At 41.0% G+C, this 20,891-nt stretch overlaps 1 protein-coding gene across 1 annotated transcript in view; it reads right to left on the bottom strand.

Annotated features, from left to right (window-relative positions):
* IL23R (interleukin 23 receptor) overlaps positions 1-20,891 on the bottom strand; it is an 87,207-nt gene that overhangs the window by 44,655 nt on the left and 21,661 nt on the right. The window contains exons 5-6 of the mRNA XM_033225240.1: positions 13,297-13,457; positions 6,543-6,688 (exon numbers count right to left, since the gene is read on the bottom strand). Of these exons, the coding sequence (XP_033081131.1) occupies positions 6,543-6,688; positions 13,297-13,457 (307 nt within the window). The remainder of the gene's footprint in view (positions 1-6,542; positions 6,689-13,296; positions 13,458-20,891) is intronic.

Raw genomic sequence — 20,891 nt, 5'->3', positions numbered from 1 at the left:
TACTGAATCCTGCAGGGACTTGTAATATAAATCATTAGGTGACAGAAATTTTTCAGCTGCATGATAAGCTTATGGAACCCCATCATATATGCCATCATCATTGCCTGAAACATGGACTGCTGCGTGGCACATATTCTCCTTGCCTCGTCAGCCTAATTCCCTTAGATACTTCCCAGTCTGTCTGTACCTTAGCTAAAGGAGCTGAAAAGCACCCTCAATACTGTGACTTTCAGGTGGATTCCTTTGCTCTGCTATCCCTGCTGCATGGCTCCCCTAGAGGCTAGAGAGCAACATTACTAGCTAGCATTTAGTGAACAATTCCTCTATTCCAGGCTTGTAGCTAACTTTTTACATCATTGGATCCCCTCTACCTGAACAAACAGATGAGGTAAGTGCTTATCTTATCCCCATGTTATGTATGGGAATAATGAGGCACAGAGAAGATAAGAAACTTGCTCAAGATTGCATGACTAGGCTGGGCGCAGTAATCTCAGCACTTTGGGAGGCCGAGGGGGGCAGATCACTTGGGATCAGCCCGGCCAACATGGTGAAACCCTGTCTGTACTAAAAATACAAAAAGTAGCCAGACGTGGGGGCTGGCACATGTAATCCCAGCTACTAGGGAGGCTGAGTCAGGAGAATTGCTTGAACCCGGGAAGCGGAGGTTGCAGTGAGCCAAGATCACACCACTGCACTTCAGCCTGGGCAACACAGTGTCTACAAAGAAAAAAAAAAAAAAAGATTGAATGACTCAGCCAGGAGCAGTGGTTCATGCCTGTAATACCAGCACTTTGGGAGGCCGAGGTGGGACAGTTGCTTGAGTTCAGGAGTTAGAGACCTTGACACTAGCCTGGGCAACATGACACAACCCTGTCTCTACAAAAGAATTTTTTAAATTTAGCTGGGCATGGTGGCACTCTCCTGTGGTCAGCTACTCAGGAGGCTGAGGCAGGAGGATTGCTTGAGTCCAGGAGGTCAAGGCTGTAGTGAGTTGAGATTGTGCCACTGTGCTCCAGCCTGGGCAGTAGAGCAAGATCCTGTCTCAAAAGGAAAAAAAAAAAAAAATAGATTGCATGACTAGAAAGTAGCAGAGCCAGGCTTTGAACTCTAGAGCCTGTGCTCTTGGCCACAAGGCTTTCCTGTCGCTTTGAAGTAAACCCCCCACCTCCAGCAATATCTAATAGAGGTTGAAGTGGTAGAAGAGACCTGTAATCTTTGGTATCCTCCCACTCCTCTTAACTTTGACTTTCCTGTCTTCCTACAGAAATGCAAAGACAACACTTCATGCATGACCCAGATGAAACTGATAGTAGCAAATGTAAACAAAGCTTCATTCTGGCTACAGTGCCTCGGCTTCAGTGATCTGGATAGAAATGGTAATTCACTTTTTCTGTGTTAACGGTTGTGTTTAACGGAAATGTGGTCGATTGACTGAGGGAGTCATGAGTTTAAAAAAACTTAAAAAAAAATAATGATGGAGGAGACAGAACCTGGCTTTGGATTGAAACCTATCTTTTCATTTTGTAAATTTTTTTTGGTCTTTAAAGTGATGTAGAGTCTGTGAGAGGCACTTAGTTACTGATGGTATAAGTTCAAAAAAATCTGGCTTGACCTCTTTCAAACTCTATTTCCCTATTTATATAATGGAGCTAATACTACCTATCATGAAGGATTGTTATGAAGAGCAGATGAAATAACACATATTCTTTCTGCTCTATATGACACTTCTGATAAAGAGAAGATTTAGAAAAGTGAGCTCAAATGTACCTGTTACCAAGATGGCCTATGTAGCACCACCAGGGGGAGCAGAGAACAAGAATTTTCAACCAGAAAACGGCTTCTGAAAACGTATTCAGAGACACTGATAATACAGTTACTTTCTATTTTCTAAACATTTTTTCTAGTCTATTACATACTCCTATTTACACGAAGTAAGAGTATTTGGTATCTTTTTTTTTGGAGACAGAGTCTCACTCTGTCACCCAGGCTGCAGTACAGTGCATCTTGGCTCGCTGCAAACTCCACCTCCCAGATTCAAGTGATTCTCCTGCCTCAGCCTCCTGAGTAGCTGGGATTACAGGAACGCACCACCACACTCGGCTAAATTTTTTGTGTTGTCAGTAGAGACGGGGTTTTGCTGTCATGGCCAGTCTGGTCTTCAATCCCTGAGCTCAGGTGATCCGCCTGCCTTGGCCTCCCAAAGCACTGGAATTACAGGCATGAGCCACTGCACCCAGTCTAAGAAACTTGGTATTCTTTAATATCATTCTATGACTGTGATACTATACAAGGATCCCAGGTGTCTTATTAGGATAAAACCCCATTAGTTCAGAATTTAAGACTTGAGAATTTTATTTGTGTTGTTTTGAAATATATCTAAATTCTGCATATTGCAAAAGGAATTCAGCAGGATCTTCACTTGATTATGGATCAAATGATGCAGAACATGGATCCCATTTAAGTGTAATGCAAACTACCAGAAAGTTCACATTTACGATTTGAGTGAACGCAGGTAAACAAGTTGACATAAGGAATTTATTTTTAATGAGTAATTTTTAGGGTATATAATAAAATTAGTATAGTTTTACCCCCATCTTCTTGATACTTTTAAGATATACTACTCTATAGCAAAACTGATATGCAGAATCAGTCTTAAACAGTAAAAGGATTTGGAATCATGCTTAGCACCAAAGAAAAGTTAAGTTATGTTTAATGTATCTTTTAGTGTTAAATATATATAATTTTATTTAACTCTCTGAAAACTGGTAATTTCACAGCTGATACATAACTGTTAATTAAGAAAAGCCAGGCTAGGTGCTGTGGCTCATGCCTCTAATCCTAGCACTTCGGGAGGCTGACGAGAAAGCTAGGGGGAGGATTGTTTGAGGCTAGTTCAAGACCAGCCTGGGTAACATGGCAAGACCCTACAAAAAATAAAAATAAAAGTAAATTAGCCAGGCATAGTGGTGAGCGACTGTAGTCCCAGCTACTTGGGAGGCTAAGGTGGCAGGAGCACTTGAGCCCAAGAGTTTGTGGCTGCAGTGAGCTATAATTGCACCACTGAACTTCAGCCTGGGTGATGAAGTGAGAGCCTGTCTCTAAAAAAGAAACCTTAAAAAAGTATCTGAAGAAAAAAAAAAAAAAAGGCCAGAAACTATTTCTTAATTATTTGGACTAAATGGCAGTTTGTTACACTTAAAAATAATAAAATGGCATTTCTTTTAAAATATATCAAAATTGAAACTTCTTCCTAAATCAGGCTAGTGTTCCTCCACAGTTGAAATTACTGAGTTTTTATTACATTGTTCCCAGGTGCTGTTATCTTATACGACTTTATTAATGAACCTTGCAGCTATGCCTTTCTTAAGACACTAGATAATTTATCCTTGGCATTTAAGGATGGTTCGTTTATTTCTCTAGACATCCACTTTTTAAAACTCATCTTTACTCAGATTATCATCATCTTTAAGCTCACCTAAGACTCAGGCCTATATTGGTAATAAATATTACACTCCGAACTGTACACTTTTCACTTAAAAAGAAACATTCATAAATCTTAGTTCTCCTTTCCGAAGAACTTTTGTTTCCCTGGATGCCTGTCAAATTTCAGCACGGAATACTTAAATTTTTTAAATTTTTTATCCATGATCATTGATATAAATTTCACCCTAGGAGACACTGAATTACAAATAGCTAATCAGATAGATTCCTCTTAGTTGAAGATTTGTCTATTTAGCAACTTATAAAAGGCAAGTGGATTGTTGCAAGAAACAGCTCTCTGTTTGCAAGCATACAATAATCATTATTAAAGCCAGAGTGGTTTTCCTAAGCGAATTAACACAGGAACAGAAAATAAATATCACATGTTCTCACTTACGAGTGGGAGCTAAACACTGGGTACTGCATTAGTCTGTTTCCATGCTGTTGATAAAGACATACTGGAGACTGGGAAGAAAAAGAGGTTTAATTGGACTTAGAGTTTCATATGGCTGGCGAGGCCTCAGAATCATGGCGGGAGGTGAAAGGCACTTCTTACATGGCAGCAGCAAGAGGAAATGAGGAAAAACCAAAAGCGGAAACCCCAGATAAATGCATCAGATCTCATGAGACTGATTCACTATCATGAGAAAAGCACGGGGAAGACCGGCCCCCATGATTCAGTTACCTCCCCCGGGTCCCTCCCACAACACATGGGAATTCTGGGAGCTACAATTCAAGTTGAGATTTGGTGGGGACACAGCCAAACCATGTCATTCCACCCTTGACCCTTCCAAATTCATGTCCTCACATTCCAAAACCAACTATGCCTTCCCAATAGTCCCCCAAAGTCATAACTCATTTCAGCATTAACCCAAAAGTCCACAGTCCAAAGTCTCATCTGAGACAAGGCAAGTCCCTTCCACCTATGAGCCTATAAAATCAAAAGCAAGTTAGTTACTTCCTAGATACAGTGAGGGTACAGGTATTGGGTAAATACAGGCATTCTAAATGGGAGAAATTGGCCAAAACAAAGGGGTTATAGGGCCCATGCAATTCTGAAATCCAGCAGGGCAACTTTAAAGCTCCCAAATGAACTTCTTTTATTCCATGTCTCTTATCCAGGTTATGCTGATAAAAGAGGTGGGTTCCCATGGTCTTAGGCAGCTCCAGCCCTGTAACTCTGCAGGGTACAGTCTCCCTCCCAGCTGCTTTTATGGGCTGGCATTGAGTGTCTGCAGCTTTTCCAGGTGCAAGATTCAAGCTGTTGGTGGATCTACCATTCTGGAGTCTGGAGGATGGTGGCCCTCTTCTCACAGCTCCGCTAGGCAGTGCCCCACTAGGGACTCTGTGTGGAGGCTCAGATCCCACATTTCGCTTCTGCACTGCCCCACCAGAGGTTCTCCACGAGGGCCCCATCCCTGTAGCAAACTTCTGCCTGAGCATCCAGGCGTTTCCATACATCTTCTGAAATCTAGGTGGAAGTTCCCAAACCTCAATTCTTGCCTTCTGTGCACCCACAGATTCAACACCATGTGGAAGCGCCAAAGCTTGGGGGTTCCACATTCTGAAGCCACAGCCCAAGCTGGATGTTGGCCCCTTTCAGCTATGGTTGGAGTAGCTGGGACACAGGGCACCAAGTCCCTAAGCTGCAGATAGCACAGTGACCCTGGGTCCAGCACATGAAACCACTTTTTCCTCCTGGGCCTCTAAGCCTGTGATGGGAGGGGCTGCTGTGAAGGCCTCTGATATGGTCTGGAGACATTTTCCCCATGGTCTTGGGGATTAACATTAGGCTCCTTGCTACGTATGCAAACTTCTGCAGCTGGTTTGAATTTCTCCCCAGAAAATGGATTTTTCTTCTCTATTGCATAGTCAGGCTGCAAATTTTCTGAACTTTTATGTTCTGTTTCACTTTTAAAACTGAATGCCTTTAACAGCATCCAAATCACCTCTTGAATGCTTTGCTGCTTAGAAATTTCTTTTACCAGATACCCTAAATCATCTCTTTCGAGTTCAAAGTTCCACAAATCTCTAGGGCAGGGGCAAAATGCTGCCAGTCTCTTTGCTAAAACATAACAAGAGTCACCTTTCCTCTAGTTCCTAACAAGTTCCTCATCTCCATCTGAGACCACCTCAGCCTAGATTTTATTATCCATATTGCTATCAGCATTTTGGGCAAAGCCATTCAACAAGTCTCTAGGAAGTTCCAAATTTCCCACATTTTCCTTTCTTCTTCTGAGCCCTCCAAACTGTTCCAGTCTCTGCCTATTACCCAGTTCCAAAGTTTCTTCCACATTTTTGGGTATCTTTTAAGCAATGACCCACTCTACTGGTACCAGTATACTGTATTAATCCATTTTCATGCTAATGATAAAGATATACCCAAGACTGGGAAGAAAAAGAGGTTTAATTGGACTTACAGTTTCACATGGCTGAGAAGGCCTCAGAATCATGGTGGGAGGAAAAAGGCTCTTCTTACATAGTGGTGGCAAGAGAAAATGAGGCAGAAGCAAAAGCGGAAACCCCTGATAAACCCATCAGATCTTGTGAGACTTACTCACTATCACGAGAATACCATGGGAAAGACTGGCCTCCATGATTCCATTACCTCCCCCTGGGTCCCTCCCATAACACGTAGGAATTCTGGGAGATACAATTCAAGTTGAGATTTGGTGGGGCACAGCCAAACCATATCAGGTACTCATGGACATAAAGATGGCAACAATAAACACTGGGGACTACTAGAGTGCACAGGAAGGTAGGAGGGCAAGGGTTGAAAAACTAATTATTGGTAACTATGCTCAGCACCTGGGTGACAGGAATCATACCCCAAACCTCAGTGTCATGCAATATATCCAGGTAACAAACCTGCACATGTGCCCCTGAATCTAAAATAAAAGTTGAAATTATTTTATAAAACAAAAACTAAAGTGGCTTCAATATCATGCAAACAATCAGATTAAAAACATGTAAAATAGACATAATAAGTCCACTGTAGTCACTGATGGTTGGCTTTTAAATCATTCATTCACATGCTAAAGAATAATGAAAGTTGAGCTTACATTCCAAGTTTGGTTTGTTGTAGCCTTGTATCTCATTTCACAGGAAACCTTTTCAATTGTTGTTTGACTGTCCCAATAAATTATGGTCTTGGGCACTGTAGCATTTATAGTCTCAGCCCTGGAAATGATGGATGCAGAAGGTATCACTAGAAAAAAAAAAAAAAATACGTGGCTGTTTAAAACTTGCCTAGAGAGAAACCGTCATCTTTTCATCAATATTTAGACATGTGAAAGTTCAAAGTAAAAAACATAATATAAAATTCATGATCTAATGAACAATTAATGAACATTTTCTTATTCACTAATTTGTAATGTAGAAGAAAACTGCTGTTAAGGAAAATTCTATTCAACCCATTCCTCATTTTAAAAAACTGAACTCTAATAGTCCTGTCTTTCCCTGACCTTCCACTCCCTTATAATCCTAACTAATAAAATTCCAGAGCCTAGCCTTGTTAACAAAAGAGTATAAAAATGAGATAAAAGAGCTATCTCTTCTTCCCTGCATCTGCTGACGAAGAGATGATATGCACCCAAATTTAGTTCAGATGATCAGATTTGATAAGATGTTAAATTGAGCCAGGTGTGGTGATGTGTGCCTAAATTCCAACTGCTCAGGAGGCTGAGATGGGAGGATCACTTGAGCCCAGGAGTTCAAGGTTGCAGTGAGCCATGATGGTGCAACTGTACTCCACCCTGGACAACAGAATGAGAGCTTGTCTTAAAAAAAAGAAAGAAAGAAAGGCTGGGCATGGTGGCTCATGTCTGTAATTCCAGTATTTTGGGAGGTCGAGGTGGGCAGATCACTTAAGGTCAGGAGTTTGAGACCCAGCCTGGCCATCATGGCAAAATGCTGTCTCTACTAAAAATAGAAAAAATTAGCCAGGCGTGATGGTGCGTGCCAATCCCAGCTACTCAGGAGGCTGAGGCAGGAGGATCACTTGAACCCAGGAGGCAGAGGTTACAGTGAGCTGAGATCATGCCACTGCACTGCAGCCTGGGTGACAGAGCGAGACTCTGTCAAAAAAGAAGAAAAGAAAGAGAGAAAGAGAGAGAAAGAGAGAAACAGAAAGAGAGAGAGAGGGAGGGAGGGAAGGAGGAAGGAAGGAAGGAAGGAAGGAAGGAAGGAAGGAAGGAAGAAGGAAGGAAGGAAAGAAAGAAAGAAGAAGGAAGGAAGAAAGAAAGAAAGAAGAAAGGAAGGAAGAAAGAGATAAAGAAAAGAAAAAAGGAAGAAAGAAAGAAGAAAGAAAAAAAGATGTTCAATTGAGATGTTTTACCACAATAATTTTCTCCTTCTCTTGTGTATTAGGGAAACATATGAATATTTATATCTATTGCTAACTTGTTTTGCTCTCCATTACAATAAATCTGCCCTTCCTTGAAACTTTGACTTGAAGAAAGCAGGTCTCATAAGACTCTAAGGTTTTATAAATTGTTGGCATGTTCTATAATAATAACCTTCAAAGGGGGAACTGAAATTCTGATTGATTATTTTACTAGTTGTTTTGTTAGAGTAGGAAGTATATAGTTGGAATCTCTATGTTTCTAAACTGTGTAAATAGTTCTAAGTTTGTTCTGTCTGAACAGAATAGAATCATTAACACTTTCCATTTCTCCCCTAAGGAACAATGAAAACCTATGACTTTGCTAGATGTATTATTTAACAAAGAACTCAAGGGCCTGTAGGCATGTTTTTAGAAACCACTATTACAGGTTAATATTCTCTATGAATTAGTTTATTTTCATTTATTCTAAGTTTATAAAGCTTTAAGAAAATTATTGCTTTACTACAATGACTATTATACTATCATTATCTAAAATTATGTGCAAAGGTAGATGATTTACAGAGAAAAATAAAAATTAAGGATTTGCTGTCTAGTAGCACAGTCCTATAATAAAATTTTGGGGCTAAACCTGGTGTAGAAGTAGCAGCAGCTTTAATTTAGTTAACAAGCTTACTGTACTCAACTTTTATCATCTGAATTCCATAGCTGATTTCCTTTTACTAGTGCAAGCTTCTTGTAATAAGAATCAGTATTCAGGCTGGATGCAGTGTCTCATGCCTGTAATCCCAACACTTTGGGGAGGCCGAGGTGGGCAGATCATTTGAGATCAGGAGTTCAAGATCAGCCTGGCCAACATAGCGAAACCCTTGTCTCTACTAAAAATACAAAACTTAGCCGGGTGTGGTGGCAGATGCCTGTAATCCCAGCTACTTGGGAGGCTGAAGCACAAGAATCACTTGAATCCAAGAAGCAGAGGTTGCAGTGAGCTGAGATCATGCCACTGCACTCCAGGCTGGGTGACAGAGCAAGACTCTGCCTAACACCCACCCTGAAAAACAAAAAATCAGTGTTCAGAGATTCTAGAGTCAAGGGCGTGGATCCCTGGGGCTCTGAAATTGCTTAGGACTATGTAAGCACCCTCAAGGCCATAAATTTCACACCTCCTCCTGTCATTCACCTCCTCCTGTCACCCACCTCCACCTGTCTCCCGCCTCTGAGTTTGGCTTGGCCACTGTTACAGCAGCACAAGCATTCTAGGACTCTTTTGGCAAAAGAATTATTCTGAGGAGAAAGCAAAAATCTGTTTAGTCTTAAGAGGAATGCAGATAGCGCAGTAAGAATCATAGCCATAAAGCAGGGTAGTGCAATTCAGATTTAAGTCTTTAGGTTTGAATGAGTTCATATTTTTGCAAACTGGCATTTATTATATAATACATACTTGAATATTTAGTTTGTTACACAAGACTTAAATGTTGAATTTTTATTCTGACTGATTAGGTTTCACATATTTCCACCAGATCTTACATTTTTAAAAAGTATCGGGAGGCCAAGGAGGGTGGATCACGACGTCAAGAGATGAAGACCATCCTGGCTAACATGGTGAATCCCCGTCTCTACTAAATAATACAAAAAATTAGCTGGGCGTAGTGGCGGGCGCCTGTAGTCCCAGCTACTTGGAGGCTGAGGCAGGAGGATGACGTGAACCCGGGAGGTGGAGCTTGCAGTGAGCTGAGACAGCGCCACTGCACTCCAGCCTGGGCGACAGGACCGAGACTCCGTCTCAAAACAAAAACAAAAAAGTATCAATTTCATTATCGATGTCATATTTTAAAATTCTACTCGTATTGAAATAAAAGCGAGATTTTAGCCTTTTAGCATATTTCCAACACATTTATCCATATTTGTATAATGGGGAGAATTAATATTCAAAATGGCAGGTAGAAAGCACAACACTTTCTGTACTCGAATTTATTTCCCACAAGAGAAGTTAAAAGCATTCCTCTCATATGCTTTTCTGGCAAGTGTTACTGTGCTACTAACTCTGCCCTGCCATTCAGCATAACTTCCCTAATGTAATGAAAGCCCAGCCCATAGCTGCTATGTGGAAATTGTTCCCAGGACAGTCTTCTGTTCTCAGTGGCATAGAACAGTTCATTTATCTAATATGAAATGTCTCATTCTTAAAGTGTTACCCATGAAGACGGCTCATCTGTTAATAATCTGGTGGTTTTGTTGGCTGGGGCCTCCTATACAATTAATCTGTATTTTTCACCCTGAGTTTCTGAGTACATTTCGGGATAATGAAAAGGCAAGGAAAGAAACAGAGGCGAAAGGGGAGGAAGAGGTGGAGGAGGAGGAGGAGGAGGTGGAGGAAGAGGAGGAGGAGGAGGGAAAGAGAAAGAAGGAGAAGAAGGGAAAGGAACAACAACTACAAACTCCTAGTTCCCATTGTGAGAAGTCAGTCTGGAACTAGAGGCCAGATGAGATGTTTTCCTTTGTGGGAGGTGGGGTGGTGGTAAACTATGGCAAGTCAGCATGTCTGGGATGAAATGTGGCTCTCCTCATTACTAGCTAAGTGACTTTGCACAAATTATTTTATCACTTTCTTCATCTGTAAAACGGGGACAGTGGTACTTATGTATGGCTGTTTCCAGAATGAAATGTGATGTGCATGAGAGGTGTCTGGAACACAGGAGGTACTAAATAAATGGATGCAATGATATTAAGATCATAAGATTGTAATGATAATAATATAAAAATATTATTATTATAATTCAGTTCCTAAAGATTGCACTGCTAAAATGATACTGGTCATGATAGTTTTTAAACGTCATTAATTCATTGAGGGGCATCTATTATAAGAAAAGGGTATATTACTGCATTCTACCTGAAAATGTAAATTTACAAAAATGTATGTAGCATAGTCAAGAGAACTGTAACTCCAAGGATATACAATAAAACGAAGTAATTGTCCATCATCATATTCAACAGAGTGTGTTTTCAAATCTAATATTCAGGCTGGGCATGGTGGCTCACGCCTGAAATCCCAGCATTTTGTGACGCCAAGGCAGGAGGATCACTTGAGCCAAAGAGTTCGAGACAAGCCTGGGAAACGAAATGAGACTCTGTCTCTAAAAGAGATTTTAAAAAATTAGCCAGGCACTGTGGCATGTGTCCTGTCATCCCAGCTACTTGAGAGGCTAAGGCAGGAGGATCGCCTGAACCCAGGCAAGGTTGCAGTGGGCTGTGATCGTGTCACTGCATTCCAGCCTGGATGACAGAGTGAGACCCCCTCTCTCTCTATAAAAAAAAAAGTGCGTGTGTGTATATATATATGCACATATATACATATATGCATACATGTATATATGTATGTGTGTATACATGCATACATACATGTATGTATACATGTATATATACATATATGCATATATGTATATATGTGCATATATATGTGTGTGTGTGTATATATATTCAGAGCATAAGAACAGATTTTTACACCAATACCATTAGTTGAGATAGTTGAGGTTAGTTGAAAAGTAGAGATCATTAGTTGCAATAGAAGACTTCAGTGATCCCAGAAGGGTACCCATAGTGAAGGCTTCATATCCCCTAGAACATTAATCAGCAGAAAAGTTGTCAGATACAGTGCAATGTGCTTTTATTTTTCTCATAAAGACTGAGGATCAGAGTCAAAGATATTGGAATTAAATGTTCCTTCCCTACTTCTGTGATCTCAAATTTTTTTAATGCCATCAAACCTCAGTTTTCTAATATACAAATTATAATCTCCTATAAAATAGGGTTGATATGAGGGTTAAATAATGTATGTGAAAAGCTGTTAGCTGGCTGGGCGCAGTGGCTCACGCCTGTAATCCTAGCACTTTGGAAGGCTGAGGTGGGTTGATTGTCTGAACTCAGGAGTCTGAGACCAGCCTGACCAACATAGCAAAACCCCATCTCTACTAAAAATACAAAAATCAGCCAGCCGTGGTGGCACACACTTGTAGTCCTAGTTACTAGGGAGGCTGAGGCATGAGAATTGCTTGAAGCCAGGAGGCAGAGGTTGCAGTGAGCCGAGATCATGCAACTGCACTCCAGCCTGTGTGACAGAGTGAGACTCTGCCTCAAAAAAAGAAAAAGTAGTTAATATATAAGAAAGTGCTCAATAAATGTTAGCTTATTGAAATAATCTTTAATTATAACAACAGGAATCATTGTTACTGGGATCTCCAAAGAGAGGATGATTCAGACTTGGTGTCATTTGGCTGAATTGTGGTTTTAGGACTTGGATGTAGTTGTAAAAGGCTCAAGGGTGATTACTTTTTGGAATTTATCTTAAGGAAACAATCAAAAACTATGCTAAAATTTAGCCACAAAGTTGTTCATGGCAATATAGTTTATATGGTTCAAAACTGAAAACAGTGTTAATCTCCAACAATAGGGATTAAATTGCTATATATTCAGACAACATTAAAAATAAAACTATAGATTAAATTAATAGAAATTGTTTATTACTAATATATAAGTATAAAAAGGTAGGGTATAAAAATATCTGAAACAAAAACTATTAATGTTTGTTAAATCTGGCTGATGAACAGAGAGGTCTACATAATTCTCTGCAATTTTCTATGTATTTTGTAAAACTTTTCAAAATAAAAACAAACAAACAACCTTACATAAGTCCCCAAGTAGTGTATAGAGTATGACTTTAGCATGCTGTATTTTCACAACATAAGACTCAACAAACTTTATCATGATAATTGTGGTGTTGTTTTGTTTGTTTTTTGTTTTTGTTTTTGTTTTTGTTTTGCCTTCCCTAGTAGATGGTAAGTTATTTCAGGGCCGGTACCTTGTCTATCTTATTCACTCTAGCCTTTAGAACAATGCTTAGAAACAAGAAGTTTCCAATAAATATTTGTAAAAACACATACATCTTTTTTTTTTTTTTTTTTAAGATGGAGTTTTGCTCTGTCACCCAGGCTGGAATACAGTGGCACAATCTTGGCTCACTGCAACCTCTGCCTCCCAGGTTCAAGAAATTCTCCTGCCTCAGCCTCCTGAGTAGCTGGGACTACAGGTGCCTGCCACCATGCCCGGCTATATTTTTTTCCTTTCTTTTGTATTTTTAGTAGAGACAGGGTTTCACCATGTTGACCAGGCTGGTCTTGAACTCCTGACCTCAAGTAATCACCTCGACCTCCCAAAATGCTGGGATTACAGGCGTGAGCCACCGGGATCGGCCACATAAAGCAATTTAGAAATAAAACTGGAAGGATATACGACAAAATGGCAACAGCACTACTAATCTCTAAGTTGTCTTGGGCAGGTAGAATTATGGGTAATTTCTGTTTCCTTTATCATGCTCTGCAGGAACTTTAGGGGAACTTTTTTCACATCTAGACCTCATTTGACTAGATCACCGCAAACTGGTTATTATTAAAGACATCACAGAATTTCTTATTCTTTACCTATATCATCCAGGTGAATTTGCAGTTGTTTTGACTCTTCCATGCCTAGTGCGTTTTCTGCTTGGACCCAAACCAAATACTTCTTGCCACCTTGTAATGAATCAGTGGAGATGTTAATATAGCTTGAGGTGAGATACTGTTGCTCTTCTTCTGTCTCTAAACTTAAACAAAAAAAGATAATCATAAATCGTACTTAGTTTGAATTAATTGGCTGAGCATGGTGGCTCACACTTGTAATCCTAGCACTTTGGGAGGCCAAGACAGGTGGATCACCTGAAGTCAGGAGTTCAAGACTAGCCTGGCCAACATGATGAAACCCTGTCTCTACCAAAAAAATACAAAAATTGGTGGCATGTGTCTGTCATCCCAGTTGCTTGGGAGGCTGAGGCAGGAGAATCACTGGAACCCGGGAGGTGGAGGCTACAGTGAGCCAAGGTCACGCCATTGCACTCGAGCCTGGGAGATAGAGTGAGACTCTGTCTCAAAAAAAAAAAAAAAAGTTTGAATTAATTATTCCAGAATTTTAAAATGTTACCTTTTTTAAAAAAAATTAAAATTTAATTTTCTAAACAATAGAGACAGGGTCTTGCTATGTTGCTCAGGCTGGTCACAAACTCCTGGGCTCAAGCAATCCATGCATCTTGGCCTTCCAAAGTGGTAGGATTACAGGCATGAGCCACTGTGCCTGGACAAAAATGCTACCTTTTTAAGTCTGCTTTCAAACATGCAACACTTTACTGAAAAATATTTCAAAACTGATTTTATTTTCAGAATTTTAAAAAGTAAATTCAAATCTGACAAGGGCCACAGTATGACTTCAGTGGACCCTGAACACTTCTGCCTTCATGGACCCTTTCCTCCATTAAAAAAAAAAAAAGAGCGTATATATATTATATAAATATATAAAATACACATAAATATACATACATATACATAGATGTATACATATGCATGCATATACATGAATGTAACAGTTATTTTTCTCTTCTGACTTTAAGTAAAATTAAACATTTTCATGAACTCCTAAAATTATTGTGGGCCCTAGCCACTGTGCCTACTGTGCCTATTAGTGAAGTCAGCACTGGACATAGCTTGGAATAGCCAGAATAGCTACCTTTGGAAAGGAGTACTGCATTTTGGTTCAGTGCAAGGACTGTGAAGTCAGACATTTCTATCAGGATATAGGGTGAGGATGGAGTGGTGGGGAGGAGTCAGGATGGGGTGAGAGATCGTGATAGGGTAGGGGAAGGCCAACCTCCTGGACAGAGACAACCAGCATGTTCTGAAACAAATACATGAAACAAATACATGATATTTCTGAGAAGGTTCAACAAGTGCAATAGCCTGGATCCTGAAAATGCGAGAAGACACTTGTAGTGGAACAGGCCTATCAGAAGACCTTCCATGAGCTACTGATGGATCAGAACATATCATGTAAGTGATAGAAAGAGAGTGCATACAGTGAGATTCACACCATTTTGAGGGTCTCTGGGGCTGTCTGGCACCTTTACAGAGGATTGATGGGAAATGAAAGTGGTGGTAGTAGAAAAATCAAAAGGCTATACAACAATCCAGAATTGGATTATTAGTCTGAAGTAGGCAGAAGCCAGTGGGGGTGGATATGAAGGATTTTGAGACAAGGTCTGGCTCTGTCACCCAGGCTGGTGTACAGTGGGGCCATCTTGGCTAACTGCAACCTTGACCTCCTGGGCTCAAGCGATCCTCCCACCCCAGCCTCCTGAGTAGCCGGGACCACAGGCATGTACTACCATGCCCAATTAAGTTTTGTATTTTGTGTAGAGATGGGGTTTTCCCGTGATACCCAGGCTAGTCTCCAACTCCTGATCTCAAGCAATCTCCCCGCCTTGGCCTCCCAAAGTGCTGGGATTACAGGCATAAGCCACCTTGCCCAGCCCATGAAGGATTTTGAGTGTAGAACTGACTGGACCTAATGACAGGTTTGATGAGGGGAAAGGGAGTCATGCACTGTGGAAGAGGATGGAAAAGATAAAGAAGAAAGATCTAGTTTAGAACAGGGGAATAGAGAGGGCTATTAAGTATCATTTCCAAGCATATTTATCTAAGTTTTTATAATTGAATGAGAATCTCCAAGAAGCCCAATATGGTAGAATTCCAAATGATATATGTTAACGCCAAAATTTCAAATTGTATTCATTGGTTGTGGACAGAAACTTTGAGCCTCTGTTTTTAAATCTCTACTCCCAAATAATCACACGGTGTTTTTAGTGGACGAGAGTTGGAGGCAGTGGTGAAAGGAGTGCTGGAGAATGTTTCTTTGCTCCTCTGATTTCTGCAAAGAGATTTGATATTGTTTCCACCCTTATCCTCTCCAAGTCTTATGTTGAAATGTAATCACCAGTGTTGGAGGTGAGGCCTAGGGGGCAGACCCTTCATGAATGGCTTGCTGCCCTTCTGGCAGTAATGAGTGAGTTCTCGCTCTGAGTTCAGGCAGATCTGGTTATTTTAGAGAGTGTGGCACTTTCCCGCTCCCTCTGTCTTGTTCACCATCTTCCTGTACAGCCTGCAGAACAGTGAGCTGAAATAAAACTCTTTTCTTCATAAATCACCAAGCCTCAGGTATTTTTCTCCCCTTCCCTTCCCTTCCCTTCTCTTTTCTCTTCCCTTCCTTCCTTCCTTCCTTCCTTCCTTCCTTCCTTCCTCTCTCTCTCTCCCTTTCTTTCTTTCTCTTTCTTTCTTTTCTTTCTCTCTTTCTTTCTTTCTTTCTTTCTCTTTCTTTCTTTTTTCTTTCCTTCCTTCCTTCCTTCCTTCCTTCCTTCCTTCCTTCCTTCCTTCCTTCCTCTCTCTCTCTCTCTCTCTCTCTCTCTCTCTCTCTCTCTTTTTTTTTCTTTCTTGGTCACACAGGCTGGAGTGCAATGGTGTGGCCACAGCTCAAGGCAGCCTTAACCTCTCAGGCTCAGGAGATCCTCCCACCTCAGCCTCTTGAGTAGCTGGGACTACAGGCATGCACCACCACTCTCAGCTAATTTTTTGTTGAGACAGGGTTTTGCCACATTGCTCAGGCTGGTCTCGAGCTCTGAGCTCAAGTGATCCTCTTGCCTTGGCCTCCCAAAGTTCAGGGATTACAGGTGTGAGCCACCACACCTGGTCTAGATATTTCTTTATAGCAAGTCAAGAATGGACTAACACAGGAGTGTCCTCAAATCTCCTAACCTCTTGTCCCACTCCTCGTTCACTCATTCTTCTGCAGAGATAAATAGGCCCCCCTCAGACTCCAAAACACAACGTAATCTGTAATCAGATTCATCTGTGACATGGAATTATTTTCACTGGACTTTCCTCAGTTCCCATTTCTTGAGCCCTTTGAACTACCTACTCCATTATTTCATGTTCTTAAGTTTCTCAGATTTTCTACCTCCTTGGTAACTGTATTCAACCTATTCCCATTTGGTCTTTAGTCGTTTTATTGTGATGTTTGCCTTTACTCTTCCTTGAAACGGCTCTTTTAAAATGGTGTCCTTTGCAAGGTGAAGTCCTCTGAATCCTCATTTAAGCATTTATCCCTCTTGATTGGTTGTAATTCTTACTTCCCTTGCTACCCAAAGCCTGTTTTCTGGGTTAGAGGGCCTCCCTCTCTCACACCTGCTTGGTGACATGTCCCCTCCAGTCTTCCATCTGGGTTTCTCTCCCTACTGTCTGAGTCCACCCACATTGAAGGTCAGTCCCGGCACTTGCCTTTTCCCTGACCCCTTTTCTCTGGGCTCACTCTCTTCCCGGCTTCAACTGCTGCTTCACATGTGTGTCTCCCACATACCTGTGCCCTCACTGGGAGCTTCATTTGGATGTCTGACTGGAAACAGAACTATAGAAAATTGACAACTAAATTATCTTTCCATGCAAATCAGCACTTCTTGCCAGTATCTTCATTGTTGTCAAAGGCATGCTGTCCTCCTTTCTCAATGTGCCATTTTTAACAACTTTCTCTTCGTCACCTTTAAGAGCCAACCAATTACTAAAGAAGGTTAAGTATTTTTTAAGCATTAAAATATTATTTTCTTACTTTATCTTTTTTCCCTGTTTTAATAGCTATGGCAATGCTCTAGGTCTTTATTACCTGTGTGGTATATTACTTTCAGACTCCTAAGTTAATTGCATTACATCGTGAAACTGAACTTGATATAGATATACTACTTTAGAAGGAAAATAACCTTGAAATCTGAACAAATGCTGGAAAGCCAAGTAGCCTACATTCTTGTTTTATTCTATGTTTTAGAGACAGGGTCTCACTCTGTCACCCAGGTTTGAGTGCAGTGGCACAGTCATAGCTCACTGCAGCCTTGACTTCCTGGGCTCAAGTGATCCTCCCACCTCAGCCTCCTGAGTAGCTGGGATTGCAGGCATGTGCCACCAGGCCCAACGAATTTTTTTATTTAAAATAATTTTTTTAAAAAGAGATGCAGCCTCCCTATGTTGCCCAGGCTGGTCTCGAACTCTTGGCCTCAAGGGATCCTCCCACATGAGGATTACAAACATGAGCCACTGTGCTCAGCCATATACATTCTTATTTTCATCAGATGGAAACACTTCACAAATTTGCATGCCGTCCTTGATCAGGAGTCATGCCATCTTCTTTGTCCTGCTCCAATTATAGTGTCTGTGCCATTGAGGCAGACTCTAACCTGATTTTTTGAATATAATACCATCAACAGTCCTCTCTCTCAGGAGACAGCCTTGACTGGATTTGTGGAGACAATGGAGGTTAAAAATCACTGTCCCTCTCTGGGACTCCACCAAGTCCTGTTACTACCATACATCTTTTCAGCAACTCCTACATTTTTCTAGCCCCAAAATATCCCACCAGGATTAAACCTGCCAGCCACTTACATCTTTTGGAATCCAAGAAACACGCTTGCTGAGACACAGAAAAAAGGAACCAGCCTTATGCTATTAATACCAAGGAGTAAGCACATGTCTAAGTACTATAGAAATTCTGTATTTTATATAATTTATATAAACTTATTGCTACTACCAGAACAAGACAACCTCAGCAAGTGGTCAAGGAATCTCTCTAAGGCTGATAGTCATTGGAGGGCTGAGGAGCAACTCCTCTTGTTCAGCTCAGGTTTTTCAGTTCCAGTGTATTTTTTCTGTGTTGTCCCTTTCCTCATACCAGCGTGAGATCACTATGAACACCATGAGAGGACTAGAAGGATATGTCATGGCGACTAAAATCACAGGGGTTGAGCTTTAGAGACAGACCTACCTTCAAATCCCAGCTCTGCCCCTTGATAAGCTGTAAGACTTGGGGCAAGTTACTGAAGGTCTATACAGTTCAGGTTACTCATCCTCAGTATAGGAGTAACGTTGTTGCTATCATGAGTAAATGAAATAAGAAACAGAGTACATGGCTTCCTCATAATAAAGAACTCATTAAACAACAATTATTCTGAATTAAGAGATACTGGCTGAGGCCAGGCGTGGTGGCTCACACCTGTAATCCCAGCACTTTGGGGAGCCGAGGCGGGCAGATCACTTGAGGTCAGGAGTTTGAGACCAGCCTGGCCAATGTGGTGAAACCCTGTCTCTACTGAAAATACAAAAATTAGCCAGGACGGTGGCGGGCACCCGTCCTCCCAGCTACTCAGGAGGCTGAGGATTGCTTGAGCCCAGGAGATGGAGGCTGTAGTGGGCCGACATTGCACCACTGCACTCCAGTCTGGATGACTGACACTATGTCTCCTTTTTTTTTCTTGTTTTTTTTTAAAAAGATAATTATGGGCCGGGCGCGGTGGCTCAAGCCTGTAATCCCAGCACTTTGGGAGGCCAAGACGGGCGGATCACGAGGTCAGGAGATCGAGACCATCCTGGCTAACACGGTGAAACCCCGTCTCTACTAAAAACTACAAAAAACTAGCTGGGCGAGGTGGCGGCGCCTGTAGTCCCAGCTCCCCGGGAGGCTGAGGCAGGAGAATGGCGTGAACCGGGAGGCGGAGCTTGCAGTGAGCTGAGATCCGGCCACTGCACTCCAGCCCGGGCGACAGAGCGAGACTCCGTCTCAAAAAAAAAAAAAAAAAAAAGATAATTATGATATGTGACTTTGACACATTCTAAAGAATACAAATGAAACTTTTAAAATTGCTATATTTCTTATCAGTGAAATTTCTCTTGTATCACTGTATCTTAAGTTAAATTACACCATTAAATCAAGATGTTTACATAGTTACTTTACATTCTTTCTGAAATAAGATGAAATGTAAATACCTTAACAGAGAACTTGTTATAAGGTATGTTAACCTCATGCTAAGTCAGAATTCAAATGTGAAAACAAGGAAATGGCAACTCTATGTAAGTAGTAAGTAGGACATCTTTGAATATTTTCCAGTTAGAGAAAACCACATTGTATGTTCTTCATTGGTTTGTGGCTAATTCTTTTACCACACATACTGAGACCACAAGTCAAAATGGAAATGTATTTTCAAACTGACAGTAACCATAGTTACTAAGTAATTTAATTCTGCTCTTAAAGTCTACCCCATATTAGCACCTAGACCACAAAGCACTGTTTTAATTGAAGAATCCGATAATAATGACTAATTACACCTTAGGGTTATTTTTATATAGAACTTGTGATATTGTGACATAATAAGAAATATATATTTGGTCTCTGTCTGGTTCCCAGCACACAGCTCCTAAAACCCTTGGAATCTCCAAAGTGCTAATGAGATGACTGATGGCTGGGGGCTCCTGGAGAGGCTCGGGGTAGGGGCTGGTTGCCAGGGGAACCAACAACGTGACGAGAAGATTGAAACTTTCAGTCCTCCCAACCCCCTCACCCTTTCACCCACCCCCATATCCTGGGAAGAGAGAAGGGCTGAATGTTGAGTAGATCACCAATGGCCAATGATATGATAAGTCATGCTTATGTAATGAAACCTCCATAAGAACCCAAAAGGACTGGGTTCAGGGAGCTTCCAGATATCTGAACACATGAGGATGTCTGCAGGGTGGTGTGCCCGCATGCCTTGCCCCATGCATCTCTTCCATCTGGCTGTTCATCTGTAGCCTTTGTAATATCCTTTATAATAAATTGATAAATATAAGTAAAGTGTTTTCCTGAGTTCTATGAAACACTCTAGCAAGTTAATCAAACCTGAGGAGTGTATCATGGAAATCCCGATTTTTAGCCAGTTGGTCAAAAGCACAGTTCATGACCCAGGGCTTGTGATTAGCATTTAAGATAGGGTTGACTCTTGTGGGACTGAGCCTTTAGCCTGTGGGATCTGATGCTACCTCCAGGTAGATAGAGTCAGAATTGAATTAAATTAGAGGACATCTAGCTGATGTCTGCAGGAGAAATGATTGGTGTGTGGGGAAAATCTTCCCACATCTGGTGTCCGAAGTGCTGTTGAGAGTAGAAAGGAGAAAAACACTTTGGTTTTTCCTCGTTTACAGAACTGTGTATTACAAAGTTTTTAAATATCTTATTTCTATTTCTTTTTTTCATGGGCTAATACATGACAGATGATTTGTTGAAGGGAGTTAGTATAATGCATATTTTTCTGATGTTCCCTGAGCACCTAGATGTAGTTGTAATTTACAGATTTTCAATAAACATT

The sequence above is a fragment of the Trachypithecus francoisi genome, unplaced genomic scaffold (genome assembly GCF_009764315.1).
Source record: "Trachypithecus francoisi isolate TF-2019V2 unplaced genomic scaffold, Tfra_2.0 Lachesis_group12, whole genome shotgun sequence".
In the NCBI taxonomy this organism is placed as follows: Eukaryota; Metazoa; Chordata; class Mammalia; order Primates; family Cercopithecidae; genus Trachypithecus; species Trachypithecus francoisi.
Note: the sequence above shows the minus strand (reverse complement) of the source record. Positions and strands in the feature narration are given on the sequence as shown.